General features: G+C 30.4%; 2 protein-coding genes across 2 annotated transcripts; one reads left to right on the top strand and one right to left on the bottom strand.

Annotated features, from left to right (window-relative positions):
* The first annotated feature begins 507 nt into the window (after positions 1-507).
* Positions 508-5,928, top strand: LOC100798078 (transmembrane 9 superfamily member 3). Its single transcript, XM_041004980.1, has 7 exons — positions 508-799; positions 879-919; positions 1,272-1,854; positions 2,336-2,473; positions 2,602-2,758; positions 2,865-3,349; positions 5,460-5,928. Exons 1-7 carry the CDS (start codon positions 657-659, stop codon positions 5,677-5,679), a joined length of 1,767 nt encoding a protein of 588 aa, XP_040860914.1. The 5' UTR covers positions 508-656; the 3' UTR covers positions 5,680-5,928.
* A 6,374-nt stretch (positions 5,929-12,302) lies between these two features.
* Positions 12,303-15,990, bottom strand: LOC100811746 (transcription factor MYB52). Its single transcript, XM_003533258.5, has 3 exons — positions 15,381-15,990; positions 14,293-14,712; positions 12,303-12,775 (listed from the first exon to the last, which is right to left on the bottom strand). The coding sequence occupies exons 1-3, from the start codon at positions 15,493-15,495 to the stop codon at positions 12,597-12,599; spliced, it is 714 nt and encodes a 237-aa protein (XP_003533306.1). The 5' UTR covers positions 15,496-15,990; the 3' UTR covers positions 12,303-12,596.
* Between the last annotated feature and the right edge of the window lie 9,480 nt (positions 15,991-25,470).

Raw genomic sequence — 25,470 nt, 5'->3', positions numbered from 1 at the left:
GAATTTTATAATCTTAAAAAGCAGCATCTGGTTCAATTAAAAATTTAGCAAGTTAAAGCAATGGAACCATAGTCCCACCGAATTTGAGTAATTGGCAAGCAAGTCAAAATAAACCTTCTCCTGTACCAAACTCACTCACAAAATCCGTCAGTTAAAGCACCATTTCACCGAAAAACAACAAACAAAAATAAATAATCAATCAAATAATAATAAAAAACTTTAATACATCTTTCATCTTGTAATTTAATATATATATATATTTTCTCTTTTAGTCCTTTTATTTTTTATTCCGGGGCAAAAATTAATTTTACTCATAATCTGTAATTATTATTGGTTTCATTTTTTATACAAAGATAAAAATGGAACATAAATTATCTACTTAAATAGATAGTTGATATTTAATTTAAAAGAATGCTTTGGATATGCAGCTGAATGAAAAAATTAAAGCTAAAACAAAAGAGTGAAAAAGAAATAGAAATAGTCCTGTGGCGTGAGGTAAAACATCAAACATTAGAGTGTGGCGGCGAGTCTACGTCACTCTGTTTCTTTCCCTCTTCCGTTTATTAACACTCACACCGCACACTCTATTCCTTCGTCTCTTTCTCTCTTCTTCTTCGTCGGTGGGGGTTGGGTTTCAAGATCCAAACCTCTTCCCAATGAAGAACCTCTCTTTCTTCCTCATCACCACCCTATTCGCCGCCTTCTCCGCCGTCAGATCTGATCCCTCAGATCACCGCTACAAAGAAGGCGACTCCGTCCCTCTCTACGCCAACAAAGTTGGCCCCTTCCACAACCCTAGGTACTTCAGATCTCACTCCATTCTCATTGCATTCCCTTCATTAATTACTATTATTTATCGTTTTCCTTCTTCTCTCCAGCGAAACCTACCGTTACTTCGACCTTCCCTTCTGTGAACCAGGTTCGTTTCTCTCCTTTTTATAACGCACATCTGTCATATATATATATATATATATATATATTTATATTTATATATATTTATGAGAGACAATTCTGTTTGAGTTCGAGAGCAGAGTTAAACTGATTCGAATGTGAGATCACTGGTTGAGCCGACTCAAATTCGAATAATTTAAATTAAGTTGACTTTCATTCGAGAATTCTAGTTAAGCTGACTCGAATTTGTGTTTGTAAGCTTTGGTTAAACTCGAACAAAAATTGTGTTAGTTGATTGAATCCTCGGTGGTATATAATGTTGCTTGATTTCATTTAATTAGTAATAAGTTTATGATGAATTGTGATTACTTACTTACCAGGTGATTTGAAAGAGAAGAAGGAGGCGCTCGGGGAGGTGCTGAATGGGGACCGTTTGGTTAGCGCGCCATACAAGCTGGAGTTCCAGCGCGACAAGGAGTCGATTTCCGTGTGCAATAGGAAGCTCTCCAAACAGGACGTAGCGCGGTTCAGATCCGCGGTGAGGAAGGACTACTACTTCCAGATGTACTACGACGACCTTCCGATTTGGGGTTTCATAGGGAAGGTGGACAAGGAAGGGAAGGACCCCAGTGATTATAGGTACTTCCTGTATAAGCACATTCACTTCGACGTGTTCTACAACAAGGACAGGGTCATCGAGATCAACGTGCGCACCGATCCCAATGCGCTCGTGGATCTCACCAAGGATTCTGAGGTTGATGCCGAGTTTTTGTACACGGTGAAGTGGAAGGAGACGAACACGCCGTTCGAGAAGAGGATGGACAGGTACTCTCAGTCCTCGTCGCTGCCGCATCATTTGGAAATCCACTGGTTCTCGATTATCAACTCGTGTGTGACTGTGCTGCTCTTGACCGGGTTCCTCGCCACCATTTTGATGCGGGTGCTCAAGAACGATTTTGTCAAGTATGTGAGATTTTGTTACGGAACATTATATGTTGTTTACAAGGGTTTCAAATTGCGATTGCAGTTTTGTCACAATACTTTTTTTTTTGCACAGCTTTTGTCACAGTACTTGATATTGCAGAAATTGTAGACAAGTGTGATCACAATTGCGGCTATGGTTTTGTTGCAATTCTTGATATTGTGGGAAATTGCAGACAAGGACAGCTACAGTTGCTGTTTGTCACAATCCTTGATATTAGGGAAATTGTGAACAAATGCGGTCACAATTGCAGTCACAGTTTTATTGCTACACTTGATATTGCAGGAAATTGCAGATATATGTAGCCACAATTTCTGTTGTGATTTTGTTGCAATTCTTGATGTTGTGGATAAATGCGGTCGCAGACTGTTTTTATAACCTTGTTTTTATAACCTTGTTTGGTTGGTTGTTTATCTGTTTGGGGTGAATTATGGATGTTGCTTTTGTTTGAATTGTGAATAGGTATGCACATGATGAGGAGTCTGCGGAGGATCAGGAAGAGACTGGGTGGAAATATATCCATGGGGATGTGTTTAGGTTCCCCAAGTTTAAGTCTCTGTTTGCGGCTGCGCTTGGATCTGGCACTCAGTTGTTTACCCTGTGAGTTTGCACTGGCCTGTTTGAAATTTGTCTATCAGTGAAGCTTGTTTTGGGAAAATAAAACTGTGATAATTTATTCATTGTTTATTTATCTATCTGAATGAGTTGTGATTATATGTGGTATGCAGTACGGTGTTCATATTCATATTGGCTCTTGTTGGTGTGTTTTATCCATACAATCGAGGGGCACTGTTTACTGCACTGGTTGTCATATATGCACTTACTTCGGGGATTGCTGGATACACCGCAACTTCATTCTATTGTCAGTTGGAAGGAACAAACTGGGTATTTGCTCGTGAATTTTTTTCTCTTTTATTTGGTGCTGTTTTCATTAGGTTGTGTTTGTTTTTCAGTGCTTAGTGGTTTTATTCTTGCCATTTTGTTATGACAGGTTAGGAATCTGCTGTTGACTGGATGCCTTTTCTGTGGACCTCTGTTTCTGACTTTCTGCTTTCTAAACACTGTTGCAATTGCTTACAAAGCTACTGCTGCCCTCCCATTTGGGACGATTGTGGTTATAGTTCTCATATGGACACTTGTTACGTCTCCTTTGCTTGTATTGGGAGGGATTGCTGGGAAGAATAGCAAGGCTGAATTTCAAGCTCCTGTTCGGACAACTAAATATCCAAGGGAGATTCCACCTCTGCCTTGGTATCGTGGAACAATTCCTCAGATGGCGATGGCAGGATTTTTGCCTTTCAGTGCTATATACATTGAACTTTACTATATATTTGCCAGTGTTTGGGGCCACAGAATTTACACCATCTACAGCATCCTGTTCATTGTCTTCATCATTCTCTTGATTGTTACTGCTTTCATCACTGTGGCATTGACATACTTCCAGCTTGCTGCTGAGGATCATGAGTGGTGGTGGAGGTATGAAATCACTGTTTATCACAAATTTCTTTCTTGTTTTTCATGGCTTGATGTTTAATTCCTTGTGGATAGTTAGTGAATTTGAGATGTCAACTGATTCCTGAGTTAGCTGTTAGGAGGGCTTGGGCAAAACAATTTAATTAGGCGCTTGTTAAGTTAGAGTTTATCATGAGCTTATTTTGATAAATTTCACCTTTGGGTCAGTGCCAATGGGAACTACATATCAAAGAGACCGGGTTCCATTTAGTTCCAAAGACTGGTAGGGATAGGGATCAATTCAATCGACCTACTTCCCCTTACTATAAATATAAATAGTAAAACTACTCTGTCCCATAGTGAGAGTGGAGTTCCAAGCGACCATTTTCTGCCCAGCTTTCTAAGTTAACAGAGTTTATGGAGTTCATAAGCCATTTTCATAAGCTTAAATGCTTAACCCAACACTTATGCTAATTTTCATATGATAAGAGAAACCTAGATAAGTACCGTAGATATGAAATACTAGGATAATTTTTTTAAATCTTATAATTAACAGATAGAGCTTTTTCCAATGAAAATAAGTTATGATGATGGATGGATCAGAATGCATGAACTTCTCAAGACAGATATATCGGTAATATTGTTTTTGAGTCTTTTGACAAGTTACTTCAAACGTTAGGCAGGGCTGTGTATAGACATTTTGGGGCCTAAGGCGAAAATGTTAAAGGGGTCTTTTTTTTTTTACAAGAATAAAATTCTAAAGCCAATGCAAACCTGTTTTTTCTATAATGTTTTAAATAAGTGATAAGACCTTTTAAATTATCTATAGCAACATCTATATGCATATCTTTTGATTGTAGAATCTTGCTAACAGAATTGACAGCAAACAAAATATTATACCTAATATTCATTCCTAATAAAAATTCAAAATCTTCAAGTTCATGAGTTGCTAAAGACATGACACCACATTGAGATTCAATTAACTTTTCAACTTTTCATTTTTTCTTCAATTTTTCATAACCATATTCAGACTTTCTATTTGACATTTTCGTTTGTAAATAATCAAAATAAAAAAATTAACTAAATATTAAAGAAATCTAAATAAACTAAACTCTAAAATAAATATAGAAAATGATGATGATAACAGAACGATAGAACCTAAATTGGAAACAGACAGAGATTTTGTTGTTTAGATGTTGTGTCAGGTGCAAGGGTGCTACGTGATACGTGTTGTATTGCATTTGCATACCCAGAGTCATGCCGTGAAATGAATCTTCTATCAATCCACCGGGATGGAGATGAAAGGCTCCGTACGCGGGACGCCGGGATGTATGCGGTTTATAGGCGTTCCGAATCCAGACGATGTCAAATTCAGAGAGGTTGAACCGCGGAGACAGAGTTTGATCAATAGACAATATGTTTCATTCAAGGGAAGGAGAAGAATAAATTTTTTTCATGAACAGAAGATGAGGAGATGAAAAAACGTGAAAATGGAGTCTGGAGAGTGAGATACGTTAGTTAGGAATTGGATGGGTTAAAGGAAAGTTAATAGGATTTACTTTTTTGGGATAAATAAAATACTTTAAATGACATTAATTGTGATATTGGTTAATTTTTAAAAAGATGATATTGATTGATAATTTTTAGGAAGAGAGAGATTCTAAATTATTTTATTTTGATCAGTTCAAATTTGTTAATAGTTAGTAATAAAAAAATTTAGGGGCTAAAAAATTTTTTTTTTGGGGCCTTAGGCTGATGCCTAATTTGTCTACCATTATACACGGCCCTGACGTTAGGACTTAATAACTGAATTGGCTAATTTTTATTGATGGTTTGTTAAGTGTCTGACTCATGAACAAGCACGGATAAATATTCTTGCTTTCATGTTTTTATGTCGGTTTTTATATATCTGGACCTTAATGCCACCATTCTTCAGGAAGAAATGCATTCCGAAGAGTGCTGGCTTTGTTGCTTTATTCATCTCTTTGTTGACTATTATAGTATTTTGATCTATTTTATTTTTGCGATTTGCATTTTGGAAATGGATGATCACATGGAGTTCCATGAGGCTTGAGTTTCAGTTAAGTTTATGACCAGCTCACTTGACCTATGTGTTCTTATTTTCCTCTTACAGATCATTCCTATGTGGTGGTTCAACTGGGTTATTTATCTATGCCTACTGTCTGTATTACTACTATGCACGCTCCGACATGTCTGGATTCATGCAGACCTCATTTTTCTTCGGATACATGGCCTGTATATGCTATGGTTTCTTCTTAATGCTTGGAACCGTTGGATTCCGTGCTGCTTTGTTCTTTGTCCGCCACATTTATCGATCCATTAAGTGTGAGTAGGCATTTTGTCCTCTCAACTCCACTAGAGCAATTGTCTTCATTTCATAGGGAATTCTGTAGAAAATTATAGTAATTTTGCAGTTCTTTTGTGTACTATAAGGGAAGCTGGGTTGGGTGGGTTTCTAGCTTCCAGAGCAACTTGTTAGATGGCAAAGGGTGCTTCTGGGGATAACGTCTGTGTACTATCATCTCTTTAACAAAACTCTTGCAATACTTTTTGGTCCTTATGAACGTTCTTCAACATCTCAATTTTCTACCTGTGTCAACATTTAAGTTTTCCATAAAGATTATTGCAAATCCAAATTGTAACACTTTTGGGGCAACTCTACATGATAAGTGTTAGAAATGTTATCAGATATTATCTGCGAGTACCTATTTTGAGACAGAAAATGCTTCTCATACTCAATTCATCAGATAGCATCCAACTTTGTTGCCATATACAATTCAGACTGGATGCCAAATTTAACCAGGCAGTTGAGAAACAGAAAGCAAAAAATCTTGAAAAGACAACTAAGAGGGAAGTTTCGTTGCTATGCACAGTTCAAACTATAGGCCAAATCTAACATGGGTTCTAGCATGCGAAAGGAGGAACTGAGTTTGGTAGGTGCGAAATAAAAACATTGTGTAATGTGATACGTTAGATACAAACGTGAATGCATCGACGTAGATCGTCTTCTTTTGTTTCTTGCTCCATGTCTCATATTCCCGTCTACGAAAAATATTGAACATCACAGCGACATTTGTATCGACATCGATTCTTCTCGTGTGTGAGATGTTGCTGAGCATTAGAGTTTTCTGAAAAAGGATTTCTATATGAGGGTTTGACTTTTGTGGAACAACCAGCTTGACAATAGGGAGGTAGGTATGAGAATTGTGGCGTTAGAACAACCAGATCTAGTGAGCACAATGTCATTTTGTCGTCATCACGTGCACTTCGAAGCCTTCGCTCCCAATCAAAGCACTTGTGTGAGAATGATATGGTAAAGTACAAATGTGAAGAGGTAATGACTCTTTTCATACCTCTAGTTAAAAAAATATTATTTTCATCCAAACAAATATTCTAAAGATCTAAAAAGACATCGATGTTGAATGTGGAGGATGCCAACGATGAAGCTATAAGAGTTGGTGAGGTGAAGGATGCCAACGATGAAGCTATAGGAGTTGGTGAGGTGAAGGGACAACAAGAAAGGGAGAAAGAAAAAAAGTTTAAAAAATAAATTTTGTTTTAAATTTAATCTATGTTCTTTTACTTATCTTAATCATTAATTTTAGGACCTGTTAAATTAGACCTGTTAAATTAGATGACCTATCTAGATTTCGCACCTACGAAACTCAATTCCTTCTTCGCACACTAGAACCCGTCATCTAACAAAGCAGTTGAGTTGTTGAGAAATAATCCGCAAAAGAAGAGTTGAAAAAGACATGCATGATGTCCAAAGAATTTATTTTTTACAGAAAAATAATTGTCCTGTTTGCTTTGCAACCCTTATAGTACGCATCGTTCCGGTCTTCCTTGACTTCAAACCTATTTATGTTTTATAAATTTTGAGTCCCATTACTTAATTACTTCTTTAGTCCTAAATTTCATGTGTGATTTTTTTAGTTTCTAAAATTTAAAATTATTTATGTCTCTAAATTTTGGAATTTTTGTTTGTCTTTGACAAATTAAATTGATACTTTGTGATATTTTTTAGTTATCATAAATTAATTTTTATTTCTTAACCGCTTGAATTTATATTTTAAAATTGTCACAAATTACTAAAAACTATTATACAATATTAATTTATTATGTTAGGGACTTAAAAAAATATTTTTAAATTTTAGGAAAAAAAGGGATAACCCCAAATTAAGGACTAAAGTCTTAATTTTTTTCTTCCTATATATCTCTTTAAAATAACTAGATTTAATCTTTATTAGAAATGATGAAGTATATATTTAAAAAGTACTTCAACAAACAACAAATTACAATTACATCTTATATTAAGTAAAAGAATTTTAGACTAAATACATTAATATCTTATACATATTAAATACTCCTTAATTTGTGTACATTAATCATAAACATCAATAATTAAAGAGTGAACATTCATGGTAATACTTTTATAAATTACTAATATTTCCTACACTCCCATACATCAAATGGCAGTCTCTATTTTTAACCATATCCATATCTATTCGTTCAAATTATAAAAAATGGGATGCCATTTGATGTATGCGAGCGAGTAGTTTGTTCATTCTTTATGTATGAAAGGTGGATACCTCAAAGCTTTCCTTCTGTTAATTCTTTAGCCTTTGCACATTTGAGTTTGAGTTTTAGCATAGTAAGTTAGTACTAAATACCAATGTTCGGAGTTATAGCATCATGAAGTAATGAATTTATTTAAAGAAATGCGATGTACCAATGTGGTGGCTAATACAGTAACTTACAAATTATAGACAGGGGGGTTCAGCCAAATGTGGATATTTACACTATTCTTATTGATGAATTGTGTAAAAGTGGAAGAATTATCTATGTTTAATTTAGAGGAAAGAAATAGGTTAAACAAAAATAGAAAAGAAATAATTTGAAAAGAAAGAAATAAAGTAAAAATAGAATTATATGCAGTGTTGTTTGGTTTAAGAGAAATATGTGAGAAGTAATATTTTTTGTGTCAAAGAAAATCAATTTTTTTTCTAGAAAATCAATTTTTTGTATCTAAAACATTGATTATTTTGTTTTTTTTTTGTCTAAAACCAAAGAAAATTGAATTTTATGAAAAAAAAATGATTTTAATGTAATCGGAAAGAGAAAAATTTGTTACTTTATTCTCTCCAAAATCACACAAACCAAACGTACTCACTATATTTTCATCTTCTGTAATTTACTTCTTTTTTTAAACCAAACTCAACCTTAATAATGCTCACAAGAGGTTTTCCAGGATCTTTTGACTGAGGGTTTGTAAAGAGGTGAAGCTTTAAATATACTGTTAAAAATGGAAGATGGTGGTTGCCTCCTGATGTTGTAACTTATGAAATAATTATTGGTGCTCTTCTAGAAAAAGATGAGAATGACATGACAGAGAAACTTTATCATGAAATAATTCCTAGAAGCCTATTGTAAGAGTAATGTACTGTACTTTCTTACAAGCAATGTACTGTCACTTTGATATTGAAAAGCTGATAATGGTCAATCATTTTTAAGACTTAAAAGTAACTATCCTTTTTCTTCACAATGTACTGTTGATATGCTTAATTTACTTTCAAGTATTTTTCAGTCACTGCTCATTGCGTTTCAGATAGCAAACCATGCCGAATTTGACATGATTATTTGGAATTCTTTGTATCTTCTTCTACTTGTTCTATTTACCCCAATTTGTAGAAAGTAGACATGTTTTCTTTTGGTTACATATTTCTTGTGGTGTTTTGCAGAAGCCAAGATTTAAAAGTATAAACATATTTTGTTTTTATCATCTGAGTTGTCCTGGATGTTAAAGTTGATTGTTGCATACTTAATTGCTTCTTTTTCTAAGGCTATGCAATATTTATCATCTGAATTCTTCCTTCTCCCTAATAATTTTCCTCCTGTTCAGTCTACCACTGCTACAGCCTACATGGCAAAGTCAGAAACTTTTTCAATGCCTTTTGTGGTAAGTTTGCTTATTAAAGATTCAGAGCTCTTAAAAGTTTTGTAAATTAAGCTGTTTGTTGTTACTTTATTTTGGATAGAAAGGAGATGGATTTTTTTTATGATCTTACATTGACTTGCCAAGTTGCTTTACTGCTATTCTCAAATTAGAAAGAAACAATTTTCACCCCCTTTCATCACACTATTTTGACACAATGAAATGGTGGTTCAATTATTTTTTGGATTTTCGTAAATAATAAAATTGCAATTTGGTTGTTTGAATTGTAACACGTAACATAATTATAATTCGGTTGTCGTCTAGATTTTGACACATAACAAAATTATGTTTTCATTGTTATGTTTGATATAAATCCTTCTTTTGGCACTAGATATAAAAAATTCATTTAAAGTCAAAAATTTGATAGAAGGAAAGGTTTTCTTGTAAAAATGTTTGAACAAGTCCCCTTCAAGGTACTTGCCAGGCATTCCTCTCAAAAAATTATATGAAATAAACATATTATATGTTAAAATTGATCATATGATTCAAAAATTATGTCCTTTCAAAATTGTAGGATTCAAAACTTCAAAATTCAACACAAATATATAAGAAAAATATGATTCTGTTGTGCAATATATAGTAAAATTATACTTCCGTTTTATAGTATTTTTTTTTCACCTCAAACATTACAATAATAGTTTGTTTCCATTTTACACTATAAAAAAAAATCATACTTTCATGAGGAAGGCCTATAGGGGTAGTTTTTTGGAAAATGAGAAAAACCACCCACGTTGTATTTTTTGGAAAATGAGAAAAAGCATCCACGTTGTAGGAGCCAATAGCAATAGTGTAAGGCCCAATAGCAAATCCCTTATTTCTCATTCGGACCTGTGTCCTTTATGTGGTGTACAAACTCAGAGCTTATTGCATGCCTGACTTATTTGAAATTGCAAGAAACTTATTTTATGCCCCATAATTTATCAACAAAGTGTATTTAAAAATGAAGGAGGGGAAAATAATTAATATTCTTCTAAAAATAATTAAGCATCAATTATTTGACAATCCCGTTTTTTGCACTACACTTGCCTCATTCTATTGTAAAAAAAAGGAGGGGAAAAAAAAAATTCCTCTTTTCCACTTTAAAAGGTGGAGTAAAAGCAATTAAAAAAGAGTGTTTTTTTATTTTTTATTTTTAATAAAAGTCTCATTCATGTTAGTTACTCTTAAAACAAGTTGATTAAATAATCCAAATTTGCTTTCAGAAGCTTTTGAATAAATGGTTTTGGATAATAGAGTTAGTATATATCTTTACCATATTCTTTCTTTCCCTTATTAATTATTCAAATAAAAGGAGAATACATCTCCATCTATCCTTCTTTTTCGTGCATGTTTGTCTAATTTTCAACCTTCCTTGCTAATTTTCTAAACAAAACGTAAGGGGGCATACAAATCTAATTTCGTTTTGACTCCGCAGGCTTTAACCGTTCACATATATTTACCTTTTATTCAAGGTACATTGACTTTTATTAAGATATTATAAACCATAAGATTAATCTATATTAACGATATGGATTTAGACTTATACCTAGATCCTATCTTATATATATATACTCGTCAATATCAGTTAACAAAAATGTATTTGTCATTAAAATATTAATAATCACGATGCACTTTAAATTTGATTAAATAATAAATACACTCTTATTTATTCGCTTTAAAATGTAAACTTGCTTTAAAGGATTTTTATCACATTTGTTTATTTATATGATGATCATTATCAATATTTTTTTATTGATAGGAATCCACGATGTTATAAAAAAATTTACAATTTACACATCCTATCCAACTAATTAAACTAGATCCCATAACAATCATTATCTATATGAGCATAGAGGGACTGACTCACACAATTAGTGGACCATTATAATTTATAACTCTTTAGAGTCTCTTGTCTATTTTATTACAAGTGCGAAGTATTTTATATGTTATACATGTATGTTTTAAATCTGAATGAAATAAGAAATATAAATCTAAAGGTAAAAAAATACTTAATAACAATATATATAATTTGTGTCGAAATTAAAAATATTAGTTCTAGAGAATTATGTCAAAGACATATATAATTAACTGATAAATTAAATTAAGAAGAAAAATTTAAAAACGATCAGCGATTTTTTGAGACATTAAAAAATACAGAGATATATTTAACTATTCTATTCTAAAGATATGAGATTTTAACTTAGTTTAAATCGTTTTAGTTTGGTTCAATTAATTTTTAAATTTCCATTTTCTTTTCTTTTCTTTTTTTTATACCAAAATTAATTGGTTTTATTTGGTTTTGAACTTTTTTAACCGTATTAACTTAATTTTATTATTAACACTCCAAAAATGACAAACTAAAGTAAATCTATTTTTCTCTAATATAAAGATAAATTGACGATGAGACAGAATTAAGATTCAGTTGTTTATATTCTTTTTATTAAGTTCTCAAAGTAATATATATAATTCAAGAAGAAGAAAAAATTATACTCATTCATTACTTTGAGTGTAGAAATTATATGGATCTTTTATCGGAAAAAATCCTACTCAAGTGTTAGTTTAGTTGATATTTGAGGTGTATGCATGATTAATATATACAAAAGATAAAGTCATCTCTTTCAGTCTTTAACTAACTGCATATCATCAATTGATACATGTATCTGATGTGTATATATTTGTTCATTATTTGATTTAAGAACTTGATCACAGGTAAAATAAAAAAAACTATGATAATATTTGAACACTTAACTTTTCAAACACTTATTTAACACCTATAATTTCTCTGACTTTTTTTTTTTTTTTTTTTTTACATGGAGAGCTCAAAGGACCTTCTAACTTTTTTCCTATCTTATCATATTACTTAAAATATTTATTCTTTTTCTCTTTTATCTCTCTCATTAATTAAGTCTCAATTAGCATTTTGGATGCCCTGATTTTAAACATATAGTACGCGATCCCACATGATCTCCCTATCCAAGTGGATTTGGGAACATAAAATCTTGAAAGATGCAAACATCTATAGCATTTCTAATTTTCTTCAGTTGATGCAATGTACGTTTTTGATCTTCGATGCATGGAGCTTCTTAGAAGCAGTTTTTTTACATGTTATAAATGTACATGTATATATCCTTAAATACATTACTGTTTTGTGAATGCAGTAGGTAGTTAATTACATAAATGGATCTACGTACGTGGAGATTTTGTTCTGTAGTCAGACTCGATCAATTGATCAATATTGGAAGTAATTGAGGTTGTACTTTGGCAATTATATATATGTTAGCAGCCTCCAGTAGACAAAAAATCAATGAATGGAACACCATTGTCCTTATTCTTCATTCCCACAGCATCTTGACTTACTTCCTCCTCGTCTCTTCTGGCGTTGTCTGTCACTTCACTTTTATTCGAATCGGTATTTACTTGAAGAAAATCATAGAACTCTACTGATTCACAATTGTCTGGAATATTATCAAACATGGATTTTCATTATTAACTCTCATCACCCAATGGGGAAAAAAATAATGTATTGTACTTTTGGCCAATGGACTATTGGTGCCCAATACACAATTGTAATGCTAATTAGCGCCCTTAAGAGAATGGTTAGAAAATTACAAGTAATTTTTTATTAGAAGAGAAAAAAAGGTCATATATTGGTATCTATAACTATTACTAAAAATAATTATCCTATTTAGTGTACATATTTTTTATTATTAATTTATCCTTTAATTTAATATATATAATTGTTTTTGTTTTCTTCATAAACTTTTAAGATGTAATTATTGTCACTTCCCTTAAAAAAACTATTACCATTGTTTTTTCTTTTTTTTAAAAAATAAAGATAGAAATACGAAGTGTCTTTTTTTCAATTAGCATATATAAAATAATTTTACATTATTATTTAATTATAAATTATTATATATGATATATTTATTGATTTTTATAATAATTATTTTAAAAATTATATACAAATGATTATTTATGATTGAATGAAAATTTAAAATTATTTTATATTTTAGTAAATAGCCATTAAATTTATTTGAAAGTGTAATAGTGTGTTCTTGTGTTTTTTAATATATTTCGATCTATTGTAATTTTTAATATAAACTTGTATTTATTTATTTAATTCTTAATCAATTTCTTAAAAACACTGGTTAAGATGACTTGGTTATTAGCAGAACCCCCGAATATTTCATATACTAACAAGTTATTGAACCTGTCTTTGTGAATATAGTCTTTTCTAATATTAAAACGAATTTGTTAGCACAAATAGTAAACTTTTTGTTAATAGCTAGTCTGTTTTATATTAATAGATAATTTCATTCCATTGGAAAATTATATCATAATCATAAACTTATAGCGTGTTTCATAAATGACTTGTCTAATAACTTATATGTTGTAATTTAGAATGAAATATTCCTTGTGCTAAAAAAAACATCCTTTAATTCATTTTTCAGAAAAATTTCCATGATATGGAAAAATTAACAATTTAATTTAACTAAAATAAGTTTATTTAATATACAAATTTATTTTAGTAATTTTTAATTTAATTTCATAAGTTATTTTAATTAACTTCTAACTTATAAGCTACTAGTTAGTTGCTTTTTTTTTCAAAAAAAAAATTATCCTTATTAACTTGACATTCTTTTATGGTTTTTTTATGTCATTTTAATTAATTTATCACTTATCTTATTAGTTAATCTTATCAAATACCATCAATTCAATTAATTCTAGCTTATAAGCATTTTAGCTTTCAACTTGTGACTTACAATTTATAAGTTTTTAGTTAACTTATATTCTAATTTTATCAAGCACATCCTTATAATAAACGTATTAACCGTTTAATTGTTACCATACAAAAGCTATATTAATGAGACTAAACTTAATAACTACTATTTTTTCCGACTAGTATTTCATTTTTTTTGTAATGCAATTGGTTATTGAATGAAGTTGTAGAGAAAGCATGAAATGTATGTACCTCGAGGCACTGTGGAACCAGCAGAACTTGGATCTTGAAAGTAAAAATTCTTGGTGGGAAATTGAAAAGAGCTATGAGTGAGTGGGACACAAGGGTGGCTGTACTTTTCATAATACTTGTCAACAAAAGAAGGGATGGTCTCAAAATTTGTCTCAAGATCGACCTGCAAGTTTGGAGGAAAAAGTGGCTGTTTTGGACTATAATTTTTAGACCTTTCTCTCCGAATCCTTGCCATCATCACATGCCAATGATTCTTGACAGCGTTATCAGTTCGTCCTGGGAAGTGTCTTGCAATTACTGCCCATCTATTGCCATGAATCCGGTGAGAAGCTAGAAGACGCTCTTCTTCTTCCTCCGTGAAAGGACTTCTGTTTATTCTTGGGTCCAATTGATTGAACCATCTCAACCTACAGCTTTTCCCTGCACAACAATTCTTGTTAATTTAGCTTAATTATGTTATATCAATTAAACTTCACAAACTTGCAAATTCATGGTAGTTTATACACTTGTTATATATGCTTTAATTTTATATTAGCTTTTAATATAGTATAAGAAATCTTTATATTTTCATGGATCATATCTTTTAATCAAACCTTAGAAATTAAAAGCTAATAAATTAGTTAGTGAAATCTTCAGTCTTCGCTAATATATTAGCTACTTAATTATTAGTTTACTACATAATTAATTAGTTGCTATATTTTTCTTCAAACTGCCTTTCTAACCCTAATGGATTTATCAAGTAGAGCAAAATCAAAGTTTTTTTCTTATGTTAGAGAGAAACATCATCCAATATTCATCCCAAAAATTCATTCATACCCCCCCACCCACCTCCCACCCCATGTGCAGTTGCAAAGAAATTTTTTACACTATATAAAGCAATTATTAATATAGTTAATAGAGTTGAACTATTATCACAATCACTACAACAAAGTTAAAGGAGTTAGGTCGTGCTAACCTTTTCATATTAGTTCGATTGTTACCACAGTATTTTCTGATAATATAATTATTTGATTTGAATGGACAAAAAGTTGTTACAAACAAGAAGAAAATGAATAAGAAGATAATAATATGACACGATCATATTTCACCTGATCTTCCTCGGAGCTTCTCAGCTATGGCGTTCCAATTATGAGGTCCATAGCGTTCCACCAATTCTCGAAGCTTCTCATCCTCAGCTGGCCTCCAATGGCCTCTACTGCACATATTAATTATCTCTCCCTAGCTAGGAGCTGAAACACAAAGAAAGAAAAAAAAACCCTAATTCAAGAATAGGGTATATATTTTTCCCTCTTGTGCTTGATCTATTTATCTTCCCTTCCCTAAGCTATGATGAGTAAAGAATATTAAAGCTATAAGAGAGAGAGAGAGAGAGAGAGAGAGAGAGAGGAATAATAGAGATAAGAAACTAACAATAAAGACAAGGGAGTATAGAAAGAGACACAGGAAGAGAATATATGGTGGGGGAAGATGGGAAAGTGTTTTCCGTTAGAGAGTTGGAGGGATTGGACAAACCTCTTACACCTGCGATTGATGCAAACGTTTTGGCTAACAAACCCTCTTATAAGTCATTAATACACAAAGATATATAAATATAATAATAATAATGATATATACACATATATACACACACATTACATATGATGTGGGTGAAAGAAAAGAGGTTGCTTAGAGGTGCGAGTTTGGTTCTGCTTTCAACATCTTTCCAAGTTTCTAACCTACAACGTCTACTTATAACCCACCAAAGCGTGCCTATTTTTCCATATTTTATGCATTTACTAATGAAAATTACATTGACACGGGGTGGTTTTCTATTTTCCACAAAATGGGCATGTCTTATATGTGACATCAATAATAAAACGTGAGACACTTTGCTATCGACAATGTTAGAGAGTGCCTGTATATAAATGAGCATTCAAAAGTGCTTTTAGGAAAAAATAATTGAATAAGTTAAGCCGTGCGTGTACATGTCCAATATTCTTTAACAGAAAATTCAACACACAACGCATACTATTCACCTAAGAAAAGTAGTTTTGACATATACGTTTGTGTGTGACATGCAAAATAACAAAATGGAGGAATATATATGATATTACATCAGAAATTTAATCGTTGGGAGAGTTTGGTATTCTTGTTAGACTATATTTGGAAGCTATACGCAGAGGGATAGATATGTTTTAGGTTTGTATTTGTTTAACTTTTTTGGGGCGTAACTAACTACATTATTTGGCTTAGAATACTTACAATTGCACGTGGACTGCGGACTATTCCATATATCATTCGTCATTTAATTAAAACTATACTTCCTTTTGAGTCAAACATCTGGTCTTGGCCCTCTTAATTTGTCTCCCCAACTCCCTATTCACATAAGAACATACAACAAATAATTCTATATATGAATGTTTTACCTTCTAGATGGATTCCTGTTACTGATTAAGGAAAAATCTTAATCTTTTTTCACCCCTTCCTTTCACCTACAAAAGATATTTCTAATGGCTTAATGTTTGGTTAAAATTTGTTAATATGATATTTATCTATTAGAAATAATTAATTTGTTAGTATGTGTGTACGTACACACAAAACGTTAAATTAAATATTAATATAATGTACATCATATATTAATAGTATAGAACACCCATAATATGTATATTAATATAATTTAATTTTTTTAAAATAAAATTTAATAGCGGAGAAAATATTCTTAATGTTTAATAAGTGTTTGTTACAAAATGATTTTTTTTATCTTTATGTTTGTAAAAAAAATAATAGAAATCTCTTTCGTATTCTCTTTCTAATTATATATTATATAGTGTAATTGCATGATGATGTCAAGTATTATTTTAGAAAATTACATCACATGTTTTATCCATTTTCTTCAAGAGATGTATAAAAGTATGAATATAACGACAGGTATTTGAAATAAAAGCAAGTAGACGTGAGGACAAGCGTTCTTAATAATATCAGGGAGTAGTTATACATTGACATTTTTCGAAGACATATATTTCTATATAGGGAGTTGATTAATTTCAAGGTTAGAATATATTATAAGCTAGTCTAAAAATATTTGGATAAATTACATTTATCATTTTAAGTAGCAATTAATTCAACTCGTGACTTGTTGGTTTCAACCAATAACCCGATGAGTAACTTACAATATTCAGACCAAATTGATTATTTAGAAAAATTTAATAAAATTGATTTATAAGTTGAAAAGAGAATGTCCTAATAAAAGGTACCTACCATTTCATGATCTTAACCTCGTGATGACATGAAACAGAAAACAGAAGAAAACGCATTTGTGCGTGTTATCCTATCATGAATCATGATAAATGCTTTTAAGTATATATTAAACATTACACCAGATTTGTTTAATGTATGCACTTACGGTATATCACGTCTGTTTTTCTTAAATATATTGTTTTACTGCATTTTTAAAAAAAATATTATTTATCTATAAGTATTACTATTTTTTTTAAAAATTATTTGTAAGAACATCATGCTTTAGAAACTTTAAACAAAGAACTGGCCCTAAGTGAGAACAAAAACCAGATAAAATCTGACAACTTTTCTATATCAATTTCAGCAATATTCAAATACTTTGATGTTTAAAAGGTGCTGGCCATGGCAGCTCCATGCTCATAATGTGTTAATTGCTTTCTCCATTGCTGCATGCCGAGGTCAAATAATCTACCCCCAAGATTAATCCAAGGCGCCTGGGGATCTAGAAACATAAATTATAAAAACCATCATCACCTTGAACACATAATAATTAAATTAAAGCCAAAGAAAGAGGAAGTTAGAATTTTCCCAATAAATTAACAATATTTTTTTTTTCGACAAATACTAATTTTGATTAGAATTGTCAATCAAAATCCAACACTAAAACATGAGAGTAGATGTTATTAGTGTCCGTCTCAAGACTCAAACTATCACCCCCAACCCAAATTATTTCCCACAACTTGAATCTTTTACCTCTGTCCACCTTTGAAAGTGGTGGGGATTAACGATGTAGCTAATTAAGGTAGTATGGACACAAAAGAACAAAGTAATTAATCAACATTAATAATATTGGTGTCAGTTTTGCTTTTGTTGTTCAGTAAACTTTAACTAAAATATCCTTATAATTAATGCATGTTATAAAACATAAAGTGGAAGAAGTATTTTAATCTCTCTAGATTTATATAATACAACAGAGGAAATTACTTTTCAAAATGACTTTGTGTGATCTAACAGAAAATTAAACTTGAAAACTTCAGTAACAAGAATGTCTTATACTCCACATTACTCGTTAGTTCCCATGAAATGTTTTATACATAATTATGGCCTGCCTTTTTGGCCAAATAATTAAGACAATCTACATTGTGCAAGCAATTCTTATTTTTTATTATTTTTTCTTTAATAACTCTTTAACTCAATTAAGTGGCCATGCCAATACAAATATATTTCACAATTTTGTCTACTCTCATTCTAATTGATTGAATTTCAGAATTTATTTAACGAGCCTTTCAAATACCTCCATCAACTTCAACAATAGTTTGTCATTGTTAGGTTGAAAGTCGACGTACCACTGGCAAATTTTTTTACGATAAAAGTTGAACTAGATTTCAAAGATGTTAAATATTTGTTCAAATATTTAAGATCTTAAATATGTGTTAAACTCTTTAAGATCTTTTAAATTTGATTTAATTTCAATTTTAGTAACAACAAAAATAACAAATAGTATTAAAATATGAAATTTCCCTATACATATTGTATGAGTTGAAATACTAGTTATATGTAAAATCTCAATACATAAAATTTGTATCATTTTATAAAATTATAAACAAACTGAAAAATAAAAGAGAGTTGTTGTTGTTCAAGAGAGAGAGAGAGATATGTTGGATGTATGCAGTTATATTTTAACTGTAAGGGGATTCTTCCTTGGATTGGATACTTATTAGATTAGATGGGCTTGCAAGTTAGATAACGCTCCCTATCGTCATGTATATGTCAGATTGGACTCACAATATACCCGTAAAAATATTCCAAAGAAATAAAAAAAACTAGAAAAATAACATTGTTAACACATTTTTGGTGTACAACATGATATCTTATTAACTACTCCGTTTGTCCTTTTACTATGTACTTTTTTTTTATGAAATACGCTTCTATCACTTATATATTAAGCTAGTGAAATGATGTGCAAATCATATAAATAAATATATATAATGATTAGTTAATTACTAATTAGTTTGTAATTGGAGATAGTTAAAGAAACATGCAAGCAAATCAAACTTAAAACTAAAACAGAAAAAGACAGGTGAAGTGTTTAACTAGGCAATTGCAAAATGAAAGTGACGCATGTGATAATAGTTTAATAACTAAATGCCTAGCAAGTAGCGCTATTTTATCTAATTGTCATTTTTTAAAATTTCTAATTATTTTATTTATCTTCATATTTTTATAAATCATTTTATGTCAGTCTTTTCAAATTTAACTAGCGACTTGTATGCTTGGGCTATAAAATAAAATTGTTGTCAAAATCACAAAAAAACTTTTTTCTAATCCTGAATAATTGACAATTTGAAGCCTATTTACAATGTTGTACTGCTGTAAAAAAACAAAATCGATTATACAAATAAAAATATATTTAATTTTTCTTAAAAAAATCTGAAATCTTATATTTAAAATATATGTGCAGTCTTTTACCGTTTTAATTTTAATATCCTTAAATTTTTAAAGATACGTATAAGTGATATACTACTTCATATCATTCTTTTAGCTAGGATGACTATTGTTTATTGATATTTGAGATGCCTTTACTATATATATTATAGTCAACGTCCGAATTGAATCATATTGAATTTCATAAAGATCGAATTATTTATACTAGCTCGTTGCTTTGATGACGAAAGAAAATAATGGAGAGAAATGATCAGAAAAAAATAAGAGTGAAAAAAAAGAAAAAAATAATAAAAAATAATATTTAGATTAGATAAAAATAAGAAAGAGTGAAAATTTTCTATCTATGGAAAAATATCTTTATTTTTACTAAAATTTTATTATTCATATTATACGAGGGTAATTCTCTCTCAATTATATTCCTTTCGCTACAAATTTGTATTAGGGAGGGAATACATTTTCCCTATGAGTTATTGAGTCTCTCGACCTTTTTGTCTCATTTCTGTTAAAACAAACAAAAGCTCAATTTAACAAATCTTAATAGAAAACTTATATTACAAAAAAATTCAAATGTGAAATTTATTTTACACATGTATTTATGTACATGGATATCTAACAAATATGTAACCTACAATAGAAAATGACCTGGATAATTAATAGAAAATTTTAAATTGCGTAAATAGTTGCCCCAATTCGGTTAGGAAGTGCTTGATGATACGTAAGTGATGAGAATGTGTCAATTGACTAATTTAGTGTTCATAATAACTCCCTTTTGTTGATAAACAGGGTTCCAACAACTCATGGATATTTTATTTCAATTACTTTTGAATTACAATTCTTTCTAACAATAAGCCTTAATTGACTGAAGAACCCGAAATCTACGTGTCCACTTTGTAAAACATGTTATTAAGTAGAACAAGGTTGCTATTCAGGATTTACCTGAAGACAGTCATGATAAGATGATTATAATAAAATCCTTCATTTAAATATTTAATACAATACATACTTAAGATTTAACAGAATAATTTAATTTATGTCAATTGATTCATGCGACTTAGACACTTAATAATGTATGTGCAAGTTAATAATAATAAAATTTAATTTTCATATAATGTTAGTGTAAATTATTTTACACTCAGGGCTAATTAAATATTATTTAATTATGATTTTTGAAATAATTATTATAAAAATTAATAATAAACTTATCCACAATCATTGATTCAATAATAATGTGAAAAGAAGTTACACTATTATCATTAGATTCTAATTAAAGTATAATAATAGTATATATGCCAAATATCCTTTTGGTCATATAAGCATAAACATATGACAATTTAATTTAGTTTAGTTGATGGAATAAAATATATAAATATTAAAAAACTCTAATATCATATTTAACTTTTACCGATAAAAAAAAATAAAAAAGGTGATAGATAGTACAAGAGACTTAAAGTGTTGGTAAACATTCCGTTATATTTAATGAGAGCAAAAATCAAAGGATTGAGTGTTGGCCTAACTTGGCCGGTCCCTATAGCTAGTTGCACAATTATTGTTATTGCTTGTTTAAAAAGTGAGCCAAATCTTTCACCCACCCATCTGTCTCAAGATTGGTATGTGTCATTGCTAACGCAGCCGTTTTCTTCAAATGTCAACAAAACCTCTATCTCTTTAAGACTCCAATCGCAGCATGAGAATTGAAGCTAATGTCTTCTTTGCTTATAATATGCTCTTTGTAAATATTTCACATGTCACATATCAATTAAGGGGACACAAGTATTATATTGTAGTAGTTACTCTAGTTTTTTTTTTTTTACTATTATAATTCTCGGTCCGAATTTAATCAAATTTAAAGTTTTTCATTTCTCCTCAAAAATATATTATGTGAGGATCAAACTTAAGCTTTTTTTTATATATTTAATGAGTTATCAACTGAATTATAATTATTGAGTCTCCTGTAATTAGTATAGATGATATATAGTTGATGGAATTATAAGAGTATAATCCATGGTATGATGTTGGACTATTTTTAATTAGATTAGAGTGCATATATAGATTACACGTGGCAGCATGACAGATATGGAAGTCTCAACTCTCAACTCTCAACTTTCATTTCATGTACAAAGTAGATCATTGACTGTTCACCTGCTTTACCTACTTTTTTCCCCCTTATAAACTGGGGCAATTATGCTGCTACATAGAATTAGTTTTGGAAGTACCAGAACTTCAAATTCTCATGTACTTGCATGCTAATTTGAGAAATATCATTGTAGGAGTTTTCTTGTGTTATTAGTCTCTCCTAACCGGGAAGATAACTCATCAACAAACATAACAACCAAATGGATAGCAAATTAACTTTCCTCCTTCTGTCTCCTCATTTATTCCAACCAATTAATTAACAAACCCCCCAAGTCAGGTCAATGTAGATTGTGATGCTTAAATGGTGAAGCTTCAGCTGAAAGATCCATGCCAGTTGATCAACTAAGTACTCTAAGGTGATTTTTTGGTTTTTAGGAGAGAATAAATTTAAGGACTCCTATTGGATGAAGCTTACATTGACATGATCTGCCATTGCAGAATACCAACTTCCTTGTCCCCCAAGAAATTTTTATCGAATCAAATATTTTTTTAAGGTTACATTTTCTTATATGGGACACAATCTTATTTAAACAAAATAGGATTGTTATGACTAATAATTTTTTTTTCTAAATATTAACGCAAGTGCATATCTGGAGCTTAAATTCAAAATTATCGTATAAACTAAAATAATCTTGTGTGAGTTGATGCATATTTTAGTTTTGAATGATAAAACCCGTTATTTTTTTTATTATTTATTGTACAAATCTTTGAAAATAAAACAAGAGAAAATAAAATAACACTTTTGTAATTATTGATAAAAAAACATAAAAGAAAAAGGAAATAAAACACATTTTCTTGAAATAAACGGACTAAGTTTCATTTTCTCTACTTGGTTCAGATTTGATGCAGTCACCTAAATTTGGAAGAAGTATTTCTGTTTTAGGAAGTTATATCCACCATTGAACCGGACAAAATGCTGAAAATTGAAAACCAACTTTCCAAATGCTCCAAGGAATTGCTTTTTTTTTTTTTTTTTTTTTTTTATCATGACCCAAGAATGGTACACCCACCCATCTTACTCTAAATGATTAATAGGCCCTCAGTTTTCATACTTCCTACATCTCTAATTCCAATTTTTAAGTTTATATTACCTGATATAGCAATATCATTGGTCGTCTCTTTCATTGCTATATATTGATTTATTTGCATTTAATTAATTTATAGTCAATACTATTTGAGACTAGCATGTGAGTGAAATGGAGATTGAATGCACTACAATGAGTGCAATTTACTTATAAGGTTATGGGTATTAGGTATAGGACAAAGATATAAATGTCCATGTAGGACAGGTTTACATTCAATAGGTCTATATATTGACCTTGACGGGAATATATTGTAACACCTTTATAATTCTAATTAGTTAATACAGTATATTCCTCCAATTTTGGCCTCAAAGTTACGTGTATGATTAATGTTTTGGTACTGAAATCGTAGTACACAACTATTTTAACCCTTTGCATATAATCAAAAAAAGAATTTGGTAACATGAATGATAGGGCCCATTATCCAACAAAAAGTGACATGTAGCTACCTAAATATAAGGAGGAATTGTTCCATTGATATTAGGAATTCCAATACTGATGTGAAGTTAACGAAATCTTTTTCTTTTGTTGTGAGTAGTGGAATTTATCAATAACATGTGGAACATAGACCCTATTATGACCATATCTTTCGGCTTAAGTGTTGAGTGGTGAAAATAATAGGTTTATAAGGATGATTGCAACATTTTATCATATATAAATATAAATATAAATTCGATTCGTGGAAAGCTGATTTTCTTTGTAACAATAATCATGCCGATAAAGATTCTACAGTCTTTTGCATCACTTAATGACAACATCAGATACAGTGATACTGTCACTAAAGTTTGTTCCACGCACTTATTCACCAAACATAATTTTCCACATGTTAGGAACTTGAAATTGAATTCATTGTCATGTTGGACACCACAAAGGAAGAAATAATAAAATCCCAGAGCACATATGAAGGAATATACACGAATTTACTGTTTTCCTGTGGGATTTATTGTTCTGATTCACATAGCAGTCAAAAATCAATTATACTAAATACAAAAGAGAGCTCACGCAATACATTGAAAAGTTACTTTTTATGAGACTTTCCAATTCCTATCATGCAAGCACTGAAACAAAGCATATAATCATCATTTTATCTTTGACTGGAAACTGATAATGCAGTTTAATGATCCTAAGTGCTATCAAACTGTACCCTTAATTTGTTGCATCCAATTCACTTTTTGCTTTACAAACTTCAAATGATGACATGATCTTATTAGATATTATTATTTAATCTCTAACTAATAACTATTTTAGACCTAACAACCAAGGACAAGTTATACAGAGATAACAGAAGTGAATTAGGACAAGTACCTCATGGTTGTAACTATTATTTATGGAGAATCACGAGTATCTGTATCACTCAGGTAGCTATTGGAATTTTGTGTGTTAATATTGTTTAATTATTGAATAAAAATTTTAGTTATGGAGAATCACAAGTAGATGTATCACTAGTGTGTAAAGTTTGATAGGGGTGTTCAAGATTAGGCGCAGTCTAAATGGTGTGGATTTCTCACTCACTTTGATTTGGAATTAGGCCACTTGATGTTAAGATAATTTTATCTGAAGTACTTCTAAAATCATGTTATATACGTACCACGTACCGGATACGTATGTTGGGTACTCATGGATATGTATTAAAATTGTTGTTTTTTTTTATAAATTGAATACTTCAATGGTCAATGGATACATATGATTACTTTTAAGGTACGTATCAAGCATGTACCTAAGAGTGTATGTTATGAAAGAAATTGAAATTAACATATTTCTTTATCCATTCTGTGAAAGAAAAATTATATCTCTATCTTTTAAAAAATTATATCATCGAGAGCTTGCCGAAGAGCACCACCACATCAATATTATATATATATATATATGAAGATTCAGTGCATGATAAGTGCATGTCTGTTTAACTTTATTTTTTTTAAAAGATATTTTTAATAAAATAAACATTTTTTTTTTTGTGTTTAACTAAACTGTTTTCTTAAAGAAAAAATTTCCACTTTTTTTAAAAGAGTAAATTATCTGGTTAGAAAAAATATTTTTTTTAAACTATTTTGTTTTAAGTTTAAATACCAAAAGGAAAAATTAAATATAAGGATAAAAATGATGATAACTGAGAAACGTAATTAATAACATTTCATTGTATATCATATCGATTAAATGAATAGTATTTTAAATATAGTAATATTAAATAAATAAAAAATTAAAATTTTCTTATATTAAAAAAAGAATATTTGAGAATGGAGGGAGTGATTAATAAACCAAATACAAGTGTGACCATTTTGCTAGCGCAATCATTTGTTGCTGA

This window comes from Glycine max, chromosome 9, assembly GCF_000004515.6.
Source record: "Glycine max cultivar Williams 82 chromosome 9, Glycine_max_v4.0, whole genome shotgun sequence".
Classification (NCBI taxonomy): Eukaryota; Viridiplantae; Streptophyta; class Magnoliopsida; order Fabales; family Fabaceae; genus Glycine; species Glycine max.
The sequence above is the reverse complement of the archived record's forward strand: the minus strand, read 5'-3'. Positions and strand labels throughout refer to the sequence as shown.